At 36.2% G+C, this 23,331-nt stretch overlaps 2 protein-coding genes and 1 long non-coding RNA gene across 3 annotated transcripts; all 3 read left to right on the top strand.

The window, feature by feature from the left end:
- The first annotated feature begins 6 nt into the window (after positions 1-6).
- LOC105035128 (uncharacterized) lies at positions 7-988 on the top strand. Its single transcript, XR_012142905.1, has 2 exons — positions 7-211; positions 400-988. It is a non-coding gene; the product is annotated as an uncharacterized lncRNA (long non-coding RNA).
- A 1,860-nt stretch (positions 989-2,848) lies between these two features.
- LOC105035093 (protein FAR1-RELATED SEQUENCE 6) lies at positions 2,849-9,706 on the top strand. Its single transcript, XM_073261110.1, is given in 11 exon segments — positions 2,849-3,112; positions 4,374-4,603; positions 4,676-4,855; positions 4,999-5,287; positions 5,290-7,088; positions 7,091-7,153; positions 7,238-7,348; positions 7,488-7,592; positions 7,810-7,877; positions 8,001-8,072; positions 9,277-9,706. Coding segments are annotated over 9 exon segments (2,859 nt in total). The 5' UTR covers positions 2,849-3,112; positions 4,374-4,603; positions 4,676-4,681; the 3' UTR covers positions 9,455-9,706.
- A 1,340-nt stretch (positions 9,707-11,046) lies between these two features.
- On the top strand, positions 11,047-22,672 carry LOC105035082 (uncharacterized). Its single transcript, XM_010910490.4, is given in 10 exon segments — positions 11,047-11,200; positions 11,322-11,467; positions 13,023-13,092; positions 13,199-13,358; positions 15,932-16,013; positions 16,742-16,958; positions 17,239-17,303; positions 19,448-19,538; positions 19,541-19,715; positions 22,323-22,672. Coding segments are annotated over 9 exon segments (1,065 nt in total). The 5' UTR covers positions 11,047-11,127; the 3' UTR covers positions 19,702-19,715; positions 22,323-22,672.
- The last annotated feature ends 659 nt before the right edge of the window (positions 22,673-23,331 follow it).

The following is a 23,331-nucleotide window of genomic DNA, read 5'->3' as shown; positions in this document are numbered from 1 at the left end:
TAAAACAAATCCAACCTGATGTTTGATTCATGTACGTGTTATGAACACGGTCAATTTTGGTTTCAGCAGGATAATTCTGCCTAACACCAAGAGGAAATCCCTGGCAAACTATAGATTCGATGCAAATGAAGAATTGTCTTGTGTGAAGATCATACAAGCCATAATTTCAGAACCACCTGTAACTGATTCAATAAATGAGCTGCTGTACCAAGTAAATGTCTCAAATAGCTTATTGATTAGCATTTGAGTAGAAGCATTGCATATTCGTGCGGAATGATTCTCGGCAATTGTTTCCTTTTCTTTTGATGCTTGAAATAGTGAGTTAGTAAAGCATGCAAATTAGTCAATTCATTTCTTTGAGTTCTTGCTGATGTTCGAAGTTGATTGGAATCTATGCAGGCATTTCGAATCTTTGGTATCTTAATACAGATACGACTGTATTCCTTGTAAAGTATCGGTTGGTGCTGAGGCCTTCTGGCACACTGCTTTTGCTGATCCATGGGAGTCCCTGCTTCAATTTGAAGCATCTTTGGTATTGCTGTCCCGGTACTCACTGATCATTAAGGCGTAGATGTTGCTGTGGCATTTGATGGGTTTGGAGCGGCATATTTAGATCTTATCTTTTGAATGTTTGTGGTGATTAATCATTCAGGTATCAGTGTTCCCACTTCGCGGGTATGAACAGTTGGAGGTTCAAGTGAATGAAGACTCATCACTCTGCAAGAGCAACGGATAACGGTATGAAGGTGGAAGTTGTTCTACAAACATACACAGCTTGTTCCTTCATAATGCAGTTGGTCTTTACCCACCTGTATGATTGTTTACATCGTATCGATATTGTTATGCTTCTTAGCCTTTGACTAAAATGGGTCCTATGAGGGGGTTGGTTGATTCTGATGTCAGCTCTAAGAATTGATTGTCTACTTTGTCGTTTCCTGATGTCTGAAGTGATTTGGACACCTTATATGGTAACACCTTTTTTCTGCCATTGTCGTGCCTGACCTATAAATGGTTTTAAATGCGATGGGAAGGGACGAATTGTTGAAGATTGAGATTGATGGATATACTGTTACATATGACTTGTGGTGGGACAAGAAATCCAATTGCATGGAGGGACAAACTACTATCTCTGTCTTGAATTAGAACGAGGTGTACCATGGATTCACATTGATATCTTTTTTCTTGGACCGCAATTCGTGGAGGGACCTCAGATCCATCCATGTTTATTAATGATGTAGATTTTCCTGGGTTGTTCTTGAATATGCAATAACGTTGTAAGGATATCAATATGGATCGGCACAAGTGCCTTGGCACAAGGAAGAAAAAGAAAAGTGGGATATTGAAAAATAATTTTAGCTAATATATTATTATATGAATAAAAATATTAAAAAATATTTGTGGAGGTCTTTTATTATGTATTTTTTAACCCAAAATTTTTACTTAAAAATTTTAGAAAAATGGTAATCATAAAATTATTTTAATGTATATTGATCGATCCCAAAAGATTATAAAATTTATTTTAAACATTATGGATTGTAAAGTGTTTGTTTGGGTGATATTACTGCTTGCTGCCTCAGCAAGGGGTTCACTTCTGATTAAAGTCAGCTCTGAAGGCGTGGAGTTGGTGTAATGGTATGTGATGGAAAGAACAGAACCGGCCTCTTCTAATCTTGAAAATAAAATAAGATAAAATCAACGATATTGCAGTGGATTTTGTTTGATTTTATTCTTTATTAGAGGAGTCGGTAGATAAATATTTCACATTCACATCTATATTCGATGGATAAGTTAGCCCTTGAGTGGTGGAATTGATATATGATAGAAAAAGGAAGAGTAGTCCCTCTTTCAAAAATAAAATAAGATAAAATGAACAATATTATAGTAAATTTTGTTTATTGTTAGAGGAGTCAATCGATAAATATCTGGTATTTGTATTCGACTTAGTGAGATCAATCCCAATACCATGAGACTAAGTTCATGTATTAATTATGAAGAAAAGAGAGATTACAATTGCATGGGGAAAAAAAAAAAAAGGCAGGTATTCCCTTCACTGCCATCATCTATAGAATGTAGAGGAGAGGTTCATCTTCCAAAAATCAGAGTGTGCTTATTAATTAATAACAAGTTATTTAATTCGGAAGACAAATTATAGTCATACATACTTTCATTTGTACCACATGTATTGACATCTAGTTATGTCCAACCTACCATCTTCAATGAATGGCTTGTTTTTGTGAGTGATAAATTACCTTCTAATTTGCAAAATTCGGTCACTACTATGGCTTTCAAAAGCTTGGATGTTTTTATCCCTAACCCAATAGAACATTCAAAGTTTCTATACTTAGATTAGATATATTTTTGCATAAAGACTGCATACATATATATTTGTGCTAAATACATTGCTATTGAAAGGATACATATTTGCGAGGTGCTCGGTTTTTTACATACCTCTATACTGAATGGCAAAAATATATTGGTGGAACAAAGTATATGATTTCCACCTTGGTTTGCATCAGCAACACACCTCTCCTGATAAAATGTATTGGAAATTTCGGTCCCTAACATCTCGGTTGATGCAATCCAATAAAATCCTAAAGTATTATCCAATATTTTTCATTTTTTTAAATAAAATTTTAATGGAATAGTTTCAAAATTAGTGTCTATCATGGTCACTTATTTTGGTTTGACTATATATTGGTTAGGATTTTAACATCTCAGTAATATAACATAGCAGAGATGCAAGAAAATCTTCAATCCTGCCAAATATTCCCAGTTCCATACCGGGCCCAACTGGAATGTAGGCTGGTCTCGCCGAATAGGAGACGTGCGGTTCACGATCCAGCTCGGGGCACCCGACTCCGCACCCAAAGCCTGCCCGTCTGAGTGGGTGGCTAAAGCGGGTGTCCAAAGGCGGGTGCAACCCTTCGTATCTTGTGCTCCGCTCTGCCTTCCCTCTTCTCTACTGTGATCAAACCCTAAAACCCACCGTCCCCCCATCCTCTCCCCATCTGTCTCCGGCCTCTGCTCTTCGACTCAAGCAAAAGGATGGAAAAATAAAGGGGATTCTAGAATCGACTGTTTGCTTCTTGTGCCGTTTCCCTATTTTGATGCGGTAATTTCCGGTCTAGTTAGGGTATTGCTTTTGGCTGTTTCAAATTCTGATTCTTGATTGAATGTATCAGGTATAAATTTGCAATCTTTTTTGTATGAATTTTTACCCGACTCTTTCTTGGGTTCTTTGACCGTAGATGCCGTGATTGAGGGTTACATTGATGCTAAGTGCCATGGCTTTGATAGTCGGGATCCCATGGCTAATAATCTAAAATTTCTCACTGTCGAGAGAAAAATATAGGTTTTTCTTGAAATTCATGTCACCTGAATGTGATTTCGCTATGAAATTTACTGTCATAATTGTGTTGATCAATGGGGTCGCTTTTTTTTTTTTTTTTTTGATCACTTCTGCCACATTGCTTAGATTCTCTACTTATACCTGTTATCTTCCTGTTCCAAGTGTTGTTCTAATCACTCAAAAGATCTGAAATTGCGATGGCTTGCCGCTTGCCAAGCTGGTAAAGTGTCTTAGTCGTTGTGCCAGCGGCCTAGGTCCAAATCCTGCCTTCATCAAGATTTGGGGTTTCCATGATTTGGAGAGGGTTAGCCTCCATTATATAGCTCATTGCCTGTGTACCTCTTCTGCCAAATTGTTATATCTGGGAAAGGCTAAATCCCATTACTTATATACATCTATCAGTTTTTATAAAAGATTTAAATTAGGTTATTTGATATGCGTCACCAATTTCAACCTAATTACTTGTTCTTGTGATTCTTCTATTATGTTTTTACTGAAACAGTTATATACAAACCCTTGAAATGAATTTATGAATGCTTTCCACAAGAATCTTGTGAAAACCAGTAACAAACCCAGAAAAACTAGTTTTATGGGGGAAAAAAAGCCTCCCCATTTTACAGAAAATAAGGCTTTATGATTATCTGCTTTGATAAACCTCAAACACAACCAAACAACCATTACAATCCCCTTTTTCCCCCTTTTTTGCCATAGTATCAGTTTCTGGATGACAACGTTTCCATCCTGGCTTAGCTATGGGTTTTATCAGTATCAAGCATTCACCACCATGGTATATATAAAACCCTTATTGCTTATTATCTTGTCAATACAGACTGATCTATACTGATGTATCAGAGTAGTTTCTTTCAATCTTTTACTTGCAAGGTTAAATGGATTTTATTGTATGCATATTAGAATCAAGGCCTTTAAACAATGATTAATTTCATCTTTTCTAAACTGCCAATACTTCAGTATCTTGATTCTGATATTATCAGCTGAGATTATAGAATTTCTGGTTTCTTTCCAGGTTCTCCCAAGCTACCATCTTGGCTGAGATAATCTGAGATCTTGGTTTCATCTTAGCATCAGCCACCCACCGATGTCACCAAGATATTAGGTTTTAAAAACTTTGATTGGTGATTACTGTTGAAGAAAACCTTTTTTGTTTTAATGAAAAGATGGGACTTTTATATTTCAGTCACTAAAACTATTTGGAGAATCTTCCTTGCCACTGAACACTTATTTCTTAGGAGCGTAGGTTATGTAGTATTTATTTATTTCTTCCTTCCTTTCTTGCTTTCTTTTATAATAGTGGTTATGTTTTCAGTATCATAGATGATCCACTCGAAAAGCTTCTCTCAGGGGAATTCCAATCATTCTCTCATGGAAAGCAGATATAATCAGGAGAAAGAAATATTATTGATGAATGGTGATGCTTATTTAGATAAAAACTGCAACGAGGATGAGGTGAATGACAGAACAACCACAGAAGAAGATGAAACATCTCAGGTTGGTGTCGAATTAGTACCCTGTCATATTCTCTATAACTGTAGGCAATATGGTCAATATATACATGTGATGAGGTTTCTATTGTCTTTTTTTTTAAAAAAAAATAAATAAATATATTAGGGGGTTCTTTTTCATTCTTTCAGAATCTGCTGGCTGATTCTATCAATCAAGAGCCAATGGATGAAGGAAAAACAGCAGTTGCTCCTGAGAATGACGATGATGATGGTGGAAAAATGGACAAGGCTGAACTAGAGGAGGGTCATAAGGTCACTGGACTAGATGATAGAACTCCTCAGTTGGGAATGGTATTCAAATCTTATGAAGAAGTTGTTAATTTTTACAAGCGGTATGCTCTGCATGTAGGATTTGGTGTAGCTGTAAAAAAGTCTTCATTTACAACTTATGGTCTCTGTCGTCGGTTAGTGCTTGTATGCACCAAGGGGGCAAGGGACGGGCAAATGCATGCTACCAGTCAAGACCTACAGCAAAGACAAATTGCCAAGCTATGATCATAGTGAAATTATGGGGTGATGGGTTGTTGCATTTGGTGGAAGCTAATCTTGAACACAATCATGCAGTTAGTCCGTCAACTGCCCGTTTTTTGAGATGCTATAAAAAGATGTCTAGTGGAATGACTAAGGATCTTGCTGTGCGAGCGGCTGGACATGAAGACTTGCTATTTGGTGATAAGGAATGTGTAAACTCCATTGAAGGAGGAAGGTTGAAGCTTGGAGAGGGTGATGACGAAGCCATCCTCCAGTTTTTTGCACGGATGCAGACTAAGAACCCAAATTTCTTTTACTTGCTGGATTTGGATGTGGAAGGTCATATGAGGAATGTGTTTTGGGCTGATTCTAGGTCTAGAGCAGCATATCAATATTTCAGTGATGTTGTTTATTTTGATACAACCTGCTTAAAAAATAAATATGATATTCCTCTTGCTTTATTTGTCGGAGTGAACCATCATGGTCAGTTAGTGTTGTTGGGATGTGGTTTGGTTTCAGATGAATCCACTGAAAATTACTTATGGTTATTTAAGGCATGGTTAACATGCATGCGAGGATGCCCTCCAAATGCCATAATTATCGATGAATGTAGGGCAATTCAAGGTGCAGTTGCTGATGTTTTTCCAGAAGCCTGTCACCGTATATGCTTATGGCATATAATGAAAAATGTTCAACAGAACTTGAGCGGATTTGAAGAATACAAAATACTCAAGAAGGAATTGAAAAAAGTAGTATATGATTCGTTGAGAGTTAATGAATTTGAAGAAGGCTGGAGGGATCTGATGAAGAGATATGGCCTCGAAGGTAGTGAATGGCTTAATATCTTATATGAAAATCGTCAATTATGGGCTCCAGTTTTCCTAAAAAACACATTCTGGGCCGGGATGTCCATTGCAAGACACAAGGAAAGTATAACTACCTTTTTTGAAGGGTGTGTATATCCAGGAACTTCTTTAAAGTGTTTTTTAAGTAATTATGAGATGGTTTTACAAACTAAATATGAAATGGAAGCCCGGGCAGATTTGGAATCATTTCATGAGGGCCGAGTCTTTGTAACAAAATTACATATGGAAGAGCATCTGTCCAAAATATATACGCTTAACATGTTCAAAAAATTTCAGGATGAGTTGAAGGCCATTGTTTATTGTCAGGTTTCGCTTGTGAAGGTTGATGGTCCTATCTCTACCTTCGAAGTCAAAGAATGTGCTTTCATGGAAGGTGGTGAAAAGGCACAAGATAGGAATTACGAAGTTCTGTATAATGTAGATGAGTTTGACATTGAATGTATTTGTGGCTCTTTTCAGTTTAGAGGGATACTATGCAGACATGCATTATCTGTGCTTAAGTTGCAACAAGTGTATGAAATTCCAGCTCAGTACATTCTCCAACGCTGGACAAAGGACTTGAAGCAGCTGTTTGCTTTGGATCGTTACTCAAAAGATGTTGCAAGTAATAATCGAATGGAGCGGTATGATTATCTATCCATGCGTTGCCTTCAACTTGTTGAAGTTGGTATGATATCTGAAGAGAAGTACCACCTTGCATTAAAGCTATTAAGGGAAGTGGAAAAGTCTCTTCTAGATGATAACATGTGCCGAGACTTGCAACGTAGGCTTCTCCCATTTGAAACTAGGTCAAATGCAAGTGATGAAAATCATTTGGCATCCCAGCTGGGCATTGTTGAGGGTAACAAAATTCCTAACTCCTTGCCAGCAAAGCGCAGAGGCGTCCACCAAAGAAAAGGAAAGAAGACTCTAATACAGAGATGATATCTAGTCCAAGTAATCAAAAGGTACTTGAGTAGTTTAAGATAATTCATCTTTTAGTTTTTAATCTTGTTTGTTAGATTGTGACCGGATCTACACTATCTGGGCAGGACTCTTTGAGGGCATCATCAGATGGGGGTCAGAGTAATGTGTTTCAAGCTGCCTCAACTGCTTCACACCTTGGCAGTCATATCAGGACACATGGTGGCGTTGATCTAATGGTCTCCTATTTACTTAAATATCTCATCCTTCTTATGCTTCTATAAAATTACTTTCAGATTCTCATAGATTTACATCACCTATAACCGCATAAGTTACCTAGTAGATGCTTACTCTTTTCTTCCATCATGGTGTCAATAGGAGGAAGTTAATCCAAATGACCTGTCATTTGGTAGCCATTTTGGACTTCAAGCTAACCACCAACATCATCTTGGTAACCAGTTGCAGTCTGCCAATTTGTTACAGGTTTGCAAAATAACCATTGACAGATGTGTTTTTCTTTCCTCCATCTCTTGTCTCTATTCATGGACTTCCAAGGTGATGAATGAAAAAGTTCATATTATTGGGAACTGGTGCAGAAGTGCTGGCTAAACTAAATGCTTTTTTTCTCACAAAAGGAAAAAAAAATTAATATGAAGAGCTTTACATTCAGATCTCTTATTGAACAACAAACCTTTTACAGGGTCAATTTGGCCAACAAACAGTTGGAATTCATCAGGGATGCAGTGGATATATCAACAAATGCTACAGGTTTCTATTTATTATTTGTCTTATTGTCTGATTTTTCATTTAACGATATAGTGTAGAAGCAATATTTATTCTTGATCTTGGGGATATCCATTTACAGTAATGCAACTTCTGTAACTGATGCAGGAAGATCATGCTCCTTTTGGCCGAAGGACTGGGTAAGATAGGTGTTATCAAAGTTTCCACCTTAGGGACTAGGTAAGCTAGGGTTTATCAAAATTTCCACCTCAGGCATGTTCACATAACCTTGCTTTGATTTTTTTTTTTATTCAATTCATTTACTCTGACATTATATAGCTGATTTTTATTAAAATATATGGACTTTTTTTTTATCCGTTGTGCCACTGTATAATTTTGTGTTATTCTTCTTTTCATCCTTGGATTTATGTGTGAGATTGATGTGTGTGGCTTGAGGATGGGCCTTAGCATAAGGGTAAGATTGCTTCATTGTAACTTGGAAGTCATGGGTTTGAAAACATAGAAGCAGCCTCTCTGAATGCAGGGTTAAAGCTGCGGACATTTAACCCTTTCTAGACTTTACAATGGCAGAAGCCTCATGCATTGAGCCATTCCTTTTTTTTTTTTGTTCTATCGGCACCTAATTCTTTGTTATTAGGGAAAGAGTTATAGGATGTCTTGTTTGAAACTTAATTGTCACATGGTTATTTGATTAAAGATGGTTTATAAGGCTCTATGAAACTTGTGTTTTGATCCTGAGAACCATATTTATTTGTATGCCAGGTTTGAAGGCTTGTCTTAGAATGGCTTATCTTAGAAGTGGGACCTGTAGAAAGTTTTCTAGATATGTGCACTGAGGACCATCAGGACTCTAGAACGGATGAAGGCTTTTAGACCGCAGAGTTTCTCTTCCGTGTCTCTTTAACCTTACGTCTAACTCAAGAGCATGTGGTGCTCATAAGCACTCAACTGACTTGGAATTTATCATGTCCAGTGGCAGCAGCTACATCAAAATTTGCAGGTTGAAGTTCTGTATATATCTTTTATTCCGTTCTTCGTGGGAAGCTCATCTTTGTCAAGCCTGACCCCTTGCAATTATATACATTTAAATTACATTTGATGGAGAGATAAAATTATGCTCTCTTTTCATTGGATCTGTTAGTCAGTAACATTTGCAGGACTGAATTCTAATCTGAACCTCAACAAACAAGCCTGGTCTCACCTACATTGGTTTCAATTGCAGCAGTGGTTGGGCAACATGGCCTTCAGTCTCTTGTCACCTCTCATTCTGTTGTCATCTGTTGTGTATCTAAATGTGAATAAACTTGTTGATACTTTTGGATGTTGAGCAAGCATTTAGTTTTTGAGCCAAGCATGTAAATAAGGTGCATACCTAAATTTTCTTTGATATATTAGCTCCCTCTGATATTGCATGGAATGCTAGCATGGCCCCAGGATTATGGCTGCATGGATGTCTGGCTACCAAGGGGGAATCTGCTGAGCAAAAGAAGCAGAGGAATGCAGAAAGTGGCAGCGAACGGCCAGGAAATCTGGAGATACTTGGGACGTTAGGATTCTTTTTCTCACAGTTTCTGGTATTGGAGGATCATCAACCCTGTTGAAACCTTCTACTCTTTCTACCTTATACCTCAGCTGATTCTTGTTGATGTGGTTGACATTTCGTGAATATGAAAGCAATATGCTGTTTCAAATGCATACATACTCGTACATATGTACGTATATACACACACATATATCCGGACATACACACATATTGCTGTTATGATAGCTGATATGCTTCACCAATCAGCTAGCTGATGTTGCCAATTCTGAATCATTAAATAATATGATATGGTGCCAAAATTGTGTTGCCATTGGTGTGGATTTTGTCAGGCTATGATCCAATGGCTTCAATCAAGCCCAGCGAACTCACAAAATTTTGAATCATCATGATAATTTTCAAGCTAAGCTTCAATGTCCAAGTTAGCTCAAAGGAATTTTTCAGATATTCTCTGTATCCTTAGGATGTATCAGGAAGCTCCTGTAACATTTTTGCTTTCTAATGGGTTACTTATTGGTAACAAATTAGCCCATTCAAAAACAAGAAATTATTCATCAATTTTGGTGAAGAAAGTTCTAAAAAAGATTTAAGTGAGAAAGAAACTGGGAATTACCAATTTATCATCCTAGATCGTGGCTTTGGAACGGATTAAAATATTTGTTTGTTTTGTTATGACAATAATATTGAGTAACAGTAAGAAAATCTAATTGATTAGATTTCATTAGAAAAAAATTTGTTTTACAGTAAACCTATATTATAAAATGAAATGTACCATATAATAGTATAATAAATAGAATCGTAAATTATTTAATTATATAAGAAAGATACTTCAAATAGAAAGAATTAAATATTATCGAATGATTTAACCTATCAAATTTTAAAACTAATTCAACCCATAAAATATAGAAGAAGGAAATTGATATGTTTAGAATTAACTTATTATCTTTACATTATCTTTAAATCAGTTGGGGTTGTTGTTCCACCAAAAAGTGATTAGTGAGGTGACTCTACGGACAAAACAAATACAAGAAAAGAATAAATTCTAAGCCTACGTGGCATTTGAATTTTTTAGGCATGGTTCTCATTTTATAAATTGACCGGATTCAAAACATCAATACAAAAATATATCACTAACACTTTAATCATAGATAAGAAAAGAAAAAAAATAATATATTTTATGTATGAAGATTAATGAAAGAAGACGAGTATTTTATTCGAGATTCTACAAACATTGATCAGGTCTGTTGGAATAAATTATTAATTTTTTATTTTTTTTAATTTTTTTGTTCTCATATATTTTCATGAATATATAGTAATATTTTTGGACCAACCAACCGGCCATAAAGAATAAATCATAGAGCATAATAGGAGTAGTCAAAAGAAAGAAAAATATATATAATGGGAGTAATCAAAAGAAAGAAAAAAAAAAAGTCTAGTTTTATATCATTTTGTTTTTGTTCACTTTCTTGGTTTTTTTTTTTGGTAAGAAAAGAAGACAGTTAAACCCTCAAATTGCACTTTAAGCCCACTATATGTATATATATATATATATATATATATATATATATATATATATATATATGAAATGGGAACAGGGATCCTTTTCCCTGCGTTAATATAGTCAATTTGGGCTCAGGTTCAAATTGGAAATAGGTCCAACCAGACCATTCTTGCCGGGCTTGCGGGCTCTTCTTTTCCCTTTCTCTTTATCTTGGCCGCCTCAATCCTTCGGCGATGATGAGATCAGTCCCCTCTTCGCTGAACCCCCCTCCTCTCAATCCAAGAACACGACGAATCCAACCCCACGGTAACTTCCTCTCCTCTTCGATCCACTTCGAAAACTTGGAGCTTTCCCTACCGATTTAAAACCCCAAGGGCCCCTTCGCTTCAAAGTTTTGTTTCTGCTCACTTTTTCGGTCGATCTTCAGGTGATTTCCGCCGCGCCTTCGAGGGGAAGAATATGGCGCTCAGATGCTCGATTTCTTCGTGCCAAGGAGGCAGCAGTGCTGACATGTCGCGGACCTTCCAGTGCTTGGATGGGATCCGAACCCTTGCAGAAAGTGGTCGTTTTAAGGTTCCGGGATTCCAAATTTTCTTTCTTTCTTTCTTTTGTGTCTGTGATATTAGCTGGATAGCATCGTGTAATGCATGCTTTCGTGTCTCTTTTTCCTTTTTCTTTCTTTGAGCAAATCAAGAATGAGGCAGGACCGATCAAACAATTATGTTTGGACATGTTTATAGAAAAATGTCACGAAAATGTTTGCATGTTCGTGTAATACGCTACAAATGGTACCGACCAATGCGTCACTCCAAAACTATTTTATGCTGTTAAAATTTAATGTACTGGCTCATTAACAACTGAAAGCTGAGCCATCCATCATCGTGGAGTTAACATGGAGTTAACAGAGCAGAAAAACATGCAGGCTTTATTTGTTGATAATTTAGCTAGAACTTTATAGCTGATGAAGTCAGTGATAATATTAATGAACACATTTTCCTGCTAGTCATTGACTTGTTCTTGTTCCTCTTATTCCACCTAAACCTATTAATAGAAGTCATTTATGATGTAAAGAAGTAAGTAAAACATAGGGATTTCCGGTTTTTGACTGAACTAGTGCCTCCACTAGTCGTCCATTGCTCTTGGACTGTTGGCTCATTTGTTTTCTGAATTGAGGAGATCTTTTCCAATCATACAGGATAGAAGAGAAGCATTTCTAAAATAAGCGACTCATTTAGCCTGGTTTGGTGCTAGAGAGAGATAGAGAGAGTTATGTAGAGTGTACAACTGTGTAGACCTCTCTAAGATGGCTGTCCATACTCACTTGGGAATATACCAAGATTTTGCAAAGCAGTTAAACCTGGACTAGCAGAATCAGTTATTTTTTCTTCTTGTCTGTACAATGATTTCATTCATCTGTTTATCATTTTCAATATTTATCAACCTGTGTCTCCTTTTCTTCTTACTAATTTTAGGAGTTTTTGTTTTACCCTAAACATTCTTTGCTGTTAGTATCTCTGAAGGCACCTTGTTTCGTTATGCATCAATTGGCAAGAATCCTTTTTCTTGCATGTATCCAACAATAGATAAGCCACCATTTCTAATTTTCAGAATCTAAAATAATTCACAACAGATAAACTATCATGTTTTGAGATCGTGCCTTCGCACAATGGTAAGATTGCTCCATTGTGACCTGGGTGCCATGGGTTTAAAATATGAAAACAGCTTCTCTGCATGTGGGGATAAGCCTACGGACATCTAACCCTCCTTAGATCCCGTAGTGGCAGGAGCCTCGTGTCCTATTTTCTTTTAAGGAAAAAATTCAATTTCTTGTGATCTTGCAATCCCCTTTCTACTCCCTTATCCTCAAATTATGGTTCGAAGTTTTTATGCTGATTAGGGACTACTTGATTCTTAGATTCTCGCATCTAATTTGCTTCATCATCCAAAGATTTCCCTGTATGGTATTGCAGATTCATCAACATTTGATATTTCACCCCTTATCAAAACTGCTACAAGATCCAGCAAAGATTTTGGATTGATAAATGTCTATGTTGTTTTGGCTCAGCTACGAAATTGTTATTTTTTGATTCTTGCTCTTTTCTCACTGTTATATAGCTCTACATCACAGGCATGGTTCTTGGATCAGTTTGGAGTCCTTCATGATGGGAAAAAACCATATCCTGGTGCCATTTCAACATGTATGTTTATTTTGTTTGTTTCAATTTTTTTAAAAAATTTGGCAGTGATTGTTTATTCACCACCTGATACTGTTGTACTTATTAATCAGTCATTCTGTTATAATAGTAGAAAAGCTAGCATATCATGGAGCGAAGATGGTAATCATTAGTAATTCTTCTAGGCGAGCATCTACAACTATAAATAAGCTAAAGAGCCTTGGCTTTGATCCTTCTATTTTTATCGGGGCAATCACTAGTGGAGAATTAACGCATAGAAGCCTTGAAAGGTCAGTCTTTTCTTAATTAGAATATGTTCAAGATATGCTTCATATTATTGACTCTAGTTTCAGAACTATGCAGATCCTAACTTTACTACATACTCTTAAATTTCTTAAAATTGTAAGATAAGTATGCTAGTAGATGTACATGAAGTAATTGTATGCATAAGAATACTGCTTCCAATAATCTAAACAAAATTATTGGAAAAAAATCACTTAAATTGACAAAAATTATTGGTAGTTTCAAAAGTTTCATGGACCTGGTTGGAATACCTGAAGTATAATTTCAGATTATTCTCATCTTTACTTATCACCAGCCATCTGAACAAAGTAAAATGAATTCAGTTTGGGTTTCCATGCTTCATCTCATCTCAATTCTAATCTTCAATTTTTGGGTCCTTAACATCATAAAGTTTATATTTTATTTCATTTCATTTTATTTTTTGGTGTTGGGTTTTTTTTTGTTTTTTTGTTTTTTTTTGAGTGGGGGGGTGGTCATGGTGATTTTTGACTACTAGGTACTGTTTGATTCTCTACATTATACTTCGTCCAGGTAGTAACCATTTGTGCTATTGTTCTCTAGTAACCTTCAGACCTTCAATGCTTTCTTTTATGATATCTTATATTTGCTAAATCCATTTGGTTTTCTTAATTTCTTTCTTATATAACAATTGCTTCTATACTCTTGGCCCTCAGTCAGACTTGTTTGCTCTAGTGCATGTTTGTTCTCTATACTTAGCCTTAAGGCAAGCTACCCCAGTATTTTTGTTTAAGGGTTCTTCTCTGAATTCTAATTCTTTGCCAATGGGTGTGACTTGGGCTTTGCCCTAGTGGTGACATCCCTTTGCATTGCTACTAGAGGTTCTGGGTTCAATTCTTTTGCAGTGAATTCCCAAAAACTGGAACGTGGATAATATAGTGCAGGTGGGTCTCTCCCCCTTCTCTCTCTAACAATTCTTTCAGAAATATTCAGCTTTATTTTTTTTAAGGTCTTTCGACTTATCCTCCCATTTCTTGATTACATATTTTCCTTCCCTTGCTTTTATCTGTTTTTAAGATTCCCTTTGGCTTCAGATCCTGTTTATTTGGATTGAGGTTTTCCTTGTATTTCTCAGTTGTCTCCTTGCTATCATGGTCTATTTTGGGAATGACCAATCCTTCAACTTCCTTGGGTTTGATACTTGAAGTGCTGTTCTGTTTGCATCATTTTTACTGCTATTAGATGCATTATATTGGCCAATTATTTTTCTAACCTCTTGAGTCATGTACCACTTTTATTTCTAGTAGCTTTTTTTTTTTTTTTTTTACTTTTTCCCTATCGTCTGCTTTCAACTCCTGACACACTGTAGCTTGATGATACTCCAAGTTTCTTTTAACAGATGATGTGGAGCATTTTGCATGCCTGCATTCGTGTGTGTGTGTGTGTATCTGCACTCCATATGCAGCCACAGTCATTGTTTGTCATACCTTAGTGTTATCCTTTATAACCTTTTGTTCAGCTTATTTGCTGGGCACATGAATTATTCACTTTTCCCATGCCATCTAACTCCCTTTTTTGTCACTTATTGCTCTTTGGTTCTTCATACTTGATATTTGTACTCAGGTTGACCTTGCTTCGCACACCCAATAAACTTGTTGGATGTCAGTTGTTGCCATTTTTTCTTTCATCAGATGCACTAGGTGGTTGGCCTCATCTTGTTTTCTCTACGATGTGATCCTCAGTTTTATGAGTCTTGTGTTTTCATATGAAATGTTTCACTCTAGTGCCCTATCTAATCTATCCACTTTAGCAAGTTGAGATATTGTTATGAAAGTTAGCTACCGTTTCCCATGCTATACGATGTCAATTAATCGTACATCTCACTATGATCATTTGTTTGCAAAGTTTGATGTCATTTGATTGGAATATCAAGTTGCTTTTTTGCAGCTTGCTATTATACCTAATTACCAGTTATTTGCCCATTGGGCTGCTACATTTAGGGTTTTTTTAGGGTTTCCTTTGTGAGCCACTTTATGCTATTAGCCTTTCTCTTGCTTTGTCTTTTTGCTTTTCTTATGAAGGCTAGACCTCAAAGTGTCTTCGTTATCTGTCGTTACAAATCATGCTCCATGGAGCTTTTCTTCATAATACATTTGCTTGTCGGCAAAAGTATCAGAATACCAGAATCACATCTTCTCATCTTTTCGCATGGTTTTTCCATCCCAAGGGATCAATTAAACCTTATGGTTCTTCATTTTCAAGTAGAAAACATTTGGTGAAAGGAACTGATATCATGAAAAATCAAAAAAAAGATTGTAGTTAGGGAAATGTTTAATAATCTATTAGATATCACTTTCCATTATTATATCAAGCGTAGAAGACCATAAATTTTCAATCAGCCACCAAGTCATTATTCAGAAGTTTAGTAGATAATGTGCCCATTTGAGAATCTGAATATGCATGTAAATGGTAAGAAGACTGATCGGAACACTGCAATAAACATTTAGTGGCTATTTAAGCAGCTTTTTATGATTAAATATTAGGAAGATCTTGTATTCACATGAAATGGTGTTGAGTGTTGCTTATGATTTGATGTAAATAGGAGGGATGATTCATGGTTTGCAGCACTAGGAAGATCTTGCATTCACATGACTTGGAGTGATCGTGGTGCAATATCTCTCGAGGTATGTTCACATCTTTGATTTTCTTTAGTCTTCCCTTCTGATATTTGCGTGAATTAGTGGCTAGTTATAAGCATAATTTTGAAATGACATACTCGAATCTTTGGAGTTTCGAGTGATTTGGGATAATTGCTACATGAATTTTCTTAAGCAAATGTTTTACTCAAGGGCCTTACAATGTCAATTTCCAGTATTTGCAGTTGACAATTTACTTCTATCAAAATTAGGCTCATAGATGAGCTTGAGTTTATGATCGTCTGTGGTTTGTGAATCTAAGCTTATCATGAACTTCCCTTTTTCTGTATTTCCTTTTAGTTTCTTTTAAAGTACCGGAATTGGACTATGTATATTCTGCCAAATGTTTTATTTTTGTTGAACCATGGATATGTTGTCACCTTAACCTAAAGGGGTCGTTTTATTGAAATTTATCTAACAGCCCTAAGGAAGTTGGCTAGGACCTGAGGATAATGTGAGCAGGAAGTGCAAAAAAGCACAGGAAACTGAGGCCAAAAAATAAAGATGTTTTATTTTACCTTTCACTCAGGAAACCAAAAAATGTAATTATTTCATTCAAATTGTTGGGCTTAAATTACCATTGATGATTGTTCCTTTTAAATACTTGGATGGTTCAACAGCAGAAACAGTGATTTACCTGTTTCATTATTCTTTTCTAATAAAATTATACATTTTTAGTAGACAACTAACTCATCTCAATATCTGTAACTTTTCAGGGCTTAGGCTTGCAAGTTGTGAGCAATGTGGATGATGCAGAATTCATACTGGCTCATGGAACTGAAGCACTTGGTCTTCCTTCTGGTGATGTGCTCCCTATGAATCTTGAGGCTCTTGAACAAATCTTGGAGCTGTGTGCCAAGAAAAAAATTCCTATGGTGATCGCAAATCCCGATTATGTGACTGTTGAAGCTCGAGCTTTGCATGTTATGCCTGGTATGGTTGGTCATATATCTCATTGATCTTGATTTACCTATGATTGACAGAACTTGAAGTTTATAAAACAGTGACTTTAATTATTTAAGTAGTAAATGTCATCTAGAGGGGGCAGGGGAGAGAGCAACTTTTGCTTTGAGTAGTTTGAACTGGAAACATGCTTTTAGTCTTTAATCCTGAATGAATTTTCCTTATTTTCAGTCATGTACAATCATTCAGTTTGAAAGATGAAATTAAATACTTGTGATGAGTGGGACATTAATTTTTTTCCTCCTTCTAGGAACTCTAGGAGCTAAGTATGAAAAGCTTGGTGGTGAAGTCAAATGGATGGGTAAACCTGATAAGGTAATGGGTTAATTTTGTTTTAGTGGTTGTTGTAGCTTTTCAAACCTCTCTCTATCTCCCAGCGATAAAATTTCTCCTTCAATCATACTTTATTTTTCAGTCAGGAAACTTTTGTGCAGAAATATAGGAATTTTCATAGGTTCCGAAATTAATCATGTAATTAGGTTTTTTAGTTCTGAACTAGTCAGATTACTAGACAGAAGCCATTGACAATCCCCTGAATTTGGGGCCTCCCCAGGATATAGCAGAAGTTGACGAATATGGATAGTCACTTATAGGCTATCCCTGCAATTTCTTATACAGTCGCTTTGTGGATTCCACATATGGATGTGGGTTGCTTTTTTGACTAAACTGCAAGAAATTTGTTAACTAATCATGGTCTAATACCTGTATGGATGGTTGACGATTAGATAAACAATTCCCTGCTGCTTACCAGACAGTAGTTGGTTTGAGGTCCTTACAGATTGGCACCCAATATTCTACGCATCCCACCTATTTCTAAGTCCTCTTTTTGAGTGGGTTGGAAGAAGAATAGTGGTGCTGGAGGAATATATGGAGGAAAAAGATTCAGCAAAAAAGAAAAATGAATAACAAGATAAGAAGAGGAGGAAGATCGATATTTCTTAACAGCCCAGGCTGTTTCTTTTTCTCCTCATTTTTTTATCATCTTTGTATCTTCTTCATTCTTGCTATTTCAATAGGGGAATCCCTAAAAAGCAAGTTGTTTCTACTCTTCTTGCGTTTCATGTTCCCAGTACACCTCCTCTTATAGATATTTACTGCTAAGGCTGTTTCCAGAATAATGCTAATAAGTGGGCACTCACATGAGTCCTAATAAGGTTGGTCCTAAGCAGATGAGGAGGGGCCCGACACCAACGATTTGAGCTATTGTATGTGATCTACTATCTCTAATATGCTTGCTATGAATACATCATTTGATTTTGAGATCCCTAGCCTATGCATTCAATGATCAAAAAATATTTGTTCTTTCTTGTTTTTTAAATTATCCATTTTTTGTCAGGCAATGTATAGGTAGGGATCTCCAAATCATACGATTTTTGAAGCAGATTGGAGATAGACAATCAGATTCAAAGGTTCGTATGGTCGGTGCCCAAGCCCCTGGTCACTTGGTTAGGACTGCCCTCGTTAGCTCTTCTATGGGTTCCTGGTGCCGTTCTGTGCTTTAGTTTTACAAACTGATTTTCAAAATTAGTTCATTACTACTAACTCTTTTCCAACCTTCCTTTTTAGTGAATGAATTTTAAGAAATGGTTTGGTTTCATGTATTTTGTTGATGTTTTATTTAGATCAATCATGAGTTTGGTATACAACTTGACGCTTCATTTTCACAGAAAACATTCCAAAACTATCATGTGACAATTCCAAATTTGACCCTGCCTATGACAGTCTTAATGCATTTTATATGAAGAATGGAAGATTTGTGAATAAGCCTTTATATCGTCTCACTTGAAAATTGAAACCATGCTAATACTGCAAAAATGAACAATATATTTAATTTCCTAAGAATCATTGTGTCTAGTTGTACTTCAAATTTAGACGGTCGATTGATCATATTGTTGGATTATCCCATATTCTACCAGTGGATCATAGCAAAGCATGACATTATGCTATCAATATTGTCCATTTAGCATTCACTTGATGCATAAGCAGACCGTCAAAACGTATAATTTTGGATTTGAACAGTTTTAGTTGTAGATAATGATCAACAATATAGATCTTTTGTTTGAATGGTGGTCATTTTGTTTGCACCATTAACTCTACTATGAAGAAAATGTGAGTTCATGCTTTGTGTGGGTTGACATCTGGGTATCTGCAGTTGAGCAGGCTAGTAGAACTAGGTCTCTTTTCTAGTTTTGATTTTTTTTTTTTTTAATTGGATCGGTATATGTTGACATTCACGTGTATAATGTTTTGATTATATTTCACCAGTCAACTTAGACTTTTCATCTATTAGCATTGTTTATAATGTTTGGTTTGGAGTTGCCATGTTAGTTGTTCATCTCTGTATTTTTTTTTTTTTAAATGTATAAAGCAGAAGAAATACTTTTTCCTTCTCTCTTTTTAGGTGAACATATTTTAATTTATTTGTGGTTCAGGAGTGTAACATATCAAATTTTTGTCAGGTGATCTATACATCAGCTATGGCCATGGCTGGTGTAAATGCTTGTGACTGTATCACTGTGGGAGATTCTCTCCACCATGACATAAAGGGTGCAAAGCAGCTGGAATTGCATCAGCATTTGTTACTGGTGGGATTCATGCTACTGAACTTGGACTTAGTGGCCTTGGGGAAGTTGCTAGCACTGATACAGTTCGGTCTCTGGCTTGTAAATATGATGCCCATCCATCTTATGTTTTACCAGCTTTTACATGGTAGAACATAAATTTATGGTAAGTTTTTTGTTAAATTATGTTAAGCTTTTTCTAACAAAAAACAAAATACCTTTCCCTTTCCAATCGCATTTTGGACATGTAGTGTCTATCAACATAGCTTACAAAACCAGTGCCAATCTAAGATTTTTTTTGCACCTTTTATCACTGTGAATATCACAAGCAATTATCCTTAGGCTGCTAAACATTACCCATTAGATAAAATGATCTTCCACTATCTTTTACCATGCCAATATGAATTCTTTCTCATTCTCATATTCACAGAATTGGCTCCAATGATTTTGCACCTACAGTAATGTGACTTTTTTTAAAAAAAATTCCCTTCATATAAGTGGCACAAAGAAAAACGGACTAGTTCCTTGACACACAATGGCTATAGCATTACATGTTGCTGCATATTTGTTTGTCGAGTTAATTTTCGGTTGCTTTCTCATCTTGTGTACAGACAATCACTTGAATGCGACTGGTTTGTTAAAAAAGAATTAGGAGCCAAAAATTATAGTTGTGTCAAATAAAACTTATCATTGTGATCCGCCTATCTCTTTGCACCTGTCTTTCTGCAGCATTATGGAAACCTCAGTTAGCATCATGCCTTTCTGCAAGGTTGTGCATAAATGCTCTGAATCTCAACTTCATGAATAATGACATGTTACTCTAAATAATTTTTCTGATCACAAAAGTTAAATTAGAGATTGGCATGGCTACCAGCTTTTCGAGCCATCAGGTTAAGGGCAGCTTTTGGGGTTATCCCTTCCTTTTTAGCAATATGAGTACATTGCATTTTCATGTGTAAGCACGACATACATTTTTTTTTTCCATATACAAGGTCATGGTTATGCCTTTCTGCAGGTCTGCTAGCAACCGGATTTTTTATCCAATTTGTCAAACTTCACCTATTTATTTTTTTGTTAATCTTGTAAGAACAATCTTTTCTGTTGACAGAATTCATTGGTGAAACCTCGAAACAACACTCTACTTTTCTATATTATAATGATTTTTTGGATGTCGAATCCTTTATCATTTTCATAATTCATGAGCATCAGAGAAAAATAAGCTTCTGAGTTTCAAACAATATATCATCTTCAATTGAAGTTAGTATGACATTTGTATTTACTCATTAGAGCATAATCAATGTTTAGTCATAAAAAGCATCATCAGCACAAAAACCATGTAGTTAGACCAAGGATGTAACCTTCGTGCAAAATTAAGAAGCATATCATACCAATAAGGTACTCAAAATGAGGGAAATTGATGTAGAGGTGATATACATGATTATTGCTGAATATGTTCACAAAGTCCTTCAATGGCCACCTCTGAAGATAAAATCAACATATTATCAAATGATTATATGATACTCGTTACTTTTAGTGTCATAGTTATGTTCATATCGACCTTAGGGGCAGTGGTCCCACCTCTCTCAAAAATCAACTCCATTATTTTGACAATATATACAGGCAAAGAAGGGCTTTTTGTTATAAATAACTTAACATAGAGAAACTTACCTGATACTTGTTAGTTTGTGTAGAGATGGTTAAGATACAGGGTGTGGAGGAAGAGCTTATTGGCTGTCGGAGCTTGCTTATGGGTTGGAGCTGTTGGATATTGGGTGCCTGAATCATTGCAAGTGGAGTGAGTGGTGTTGAAGGATGGGAAAAGTGGTTGGAGAATGGTGCAAAGTCACTGAGGAGATCAAGACCGAGAAAGGCACCACATGTGAAGAGTTGCCAGAGCAGTCCCATGGATGGCAGTTTATGGGCCTTATAAATGTGGCAGTTTTGTCGGAGGGAATATGGTTAATGACAAGATGGTGAGAGGTGGAGGGAATATGGCAAGTTTCAGAGGTATTTGGAGGTGCTTGGTTCGAATATCGGGTAAAATAATCACAAATACGCACTTGGTGTACACTATTTTCTTGGAGCATGTCCCTTCAACTGGTACCTTAACGTAACATGTTTTTTCATTTATGGCCAGCATGAATATTTAATCTCGCTGACCGGTGGAGCTAATTTGTGTATGCTTGTTGCTTGCCATTTCAAAGTTTTTAACTTTGGTGCAATCACTGTGAAATATTTGAAGGATGCAATGGCAAGACAGTTTTCCTGGCAACAGGTTTTTTCATGCCTCGGGAAATATACATCAAAACAGTCCATCTCTGTTGTATCTCCATGGAGATGGTGTTTGGCTGTTTGCTAGGCCGATTATATCCATGTTAAATCAAATGACTTGTTACCCAGCAACTTTACCAGGGGATTTAAAGGTTTCTGAGCTAAGTCAATTAGCAATACTCCTGATTGCACCACCTAGTAACGCCATCAATGCAGTCTCCTGTGCTTGTGCCTGCTTAGCAGTTCAGGGCCTTTAGGCTTTAACATATAACCTGGTTGTACCTAGTGTTATTGTGCCACTCATGTTCCTGGTATTGCACCTCTGAATCCCATGGTTAGTTTGTTAGACCAGTGGACTTATCTAATTCTGTATAAGCTAGTGTGTGTTTTTATAATGCAAATAACCTGTGTGACTCAGAGCTCATACTAAACAAATAGCTCTTTATTCATTTTCTAACATAGTTGTGTTTGATTCATGTTCTGGGATGGGGGAAAACTCCAGTTGGAAGCTGTTATTTCAGGAAAGATTTCAAGTTGAACAAGATTGCCAAGCTACTCACGCTCGTTCTGTTGGAGGACTCAAAACTCCTCGCTTTTGCATGAGTTATTTGTTGCACCTCTCTTATGCTTCAGAGGCTGCTTTAGTGTGAAGAGAGCATAGCGTTTCACAAGACTCGTGGGAAATTTGGTTATTTTTTATGGCCGGACCTATATATAGTGCATCTCAAGTCTGATCTTTGTGTTTAAAGGGATGTAATTGAATTACTGGACGGATTGTTATTATTTACATTTTAATTTATATGTCCTGCTGCTTTAGTGATTAAATAAAATTTTAGCAAATATTTTTTAGAATTCATAATGACTTGAGTTGCACATATGGTCTCTTTTCTACTGCCAGGAATATCCTTCTGGCTATGAAGCAGCAGGGAAAACTAGAATCGTGTTTTCACCCAATTATAATTCGTCTTCTATCTTTTATATTAGTGCGGTAGCTGCTGTGTTTATACCACTTCTTACAATATGTTAGTATGTAAGACTGATAGAATGTTCAACAGATGCAAATATTTGGAACTTTGTATGGCTAACGTGGCTATCAGCCAAGCCAAGGAACCTTCGCTACTAGAGCTGCCTGCTGCTCAAATTGAGGAAAAAAAAGTAGCAATGCTGGTGTAGAGGGTACATCTCAAAGTGGCATCAGATTGCATGATACATGGGTGGCAAAAGAACTTTTATTTTAATTTTTATTAAAAAAAACTTTATCTTGTTTGATGGGAGGGAATGGTGTAGGGATGAGAGTTGTGTAACATAAACTCTACCTCCATGTGTTAGTTGGAACGAAATTTGTGCAATTGAGCTGCGAATGTCTCATTCCATGTAATTACTCGATAAAAGTGCTGAAGATTTTCTTTATATATATATATATATATATATATATATATATATATATATATATTTTTTTTTTTTTTTTTTTTAGCGGTACATACGCAAAGTTTTATTTAAATACCTTATCC

Source organism: Elaeis guineensis, chromosome 1 (assembly GCF_000442705.2).
Source record: "Elaeis guineensis isolate ETL-2024a chromosome 1, EG11, whole genome shotgun sequence".
Taxonomy (NCBI): domain Eukaryota; kingdom Viridiplantae; phylum Streptophyta; class Magnoliopsida; order Arecales; family Arecaceae; genus Elaeis; species Elaeis guineensis.
Note: the sequence above shows the minus strand (reverse complement) of the source record. Positions and strands in the feature narration are given on the sequence as shown.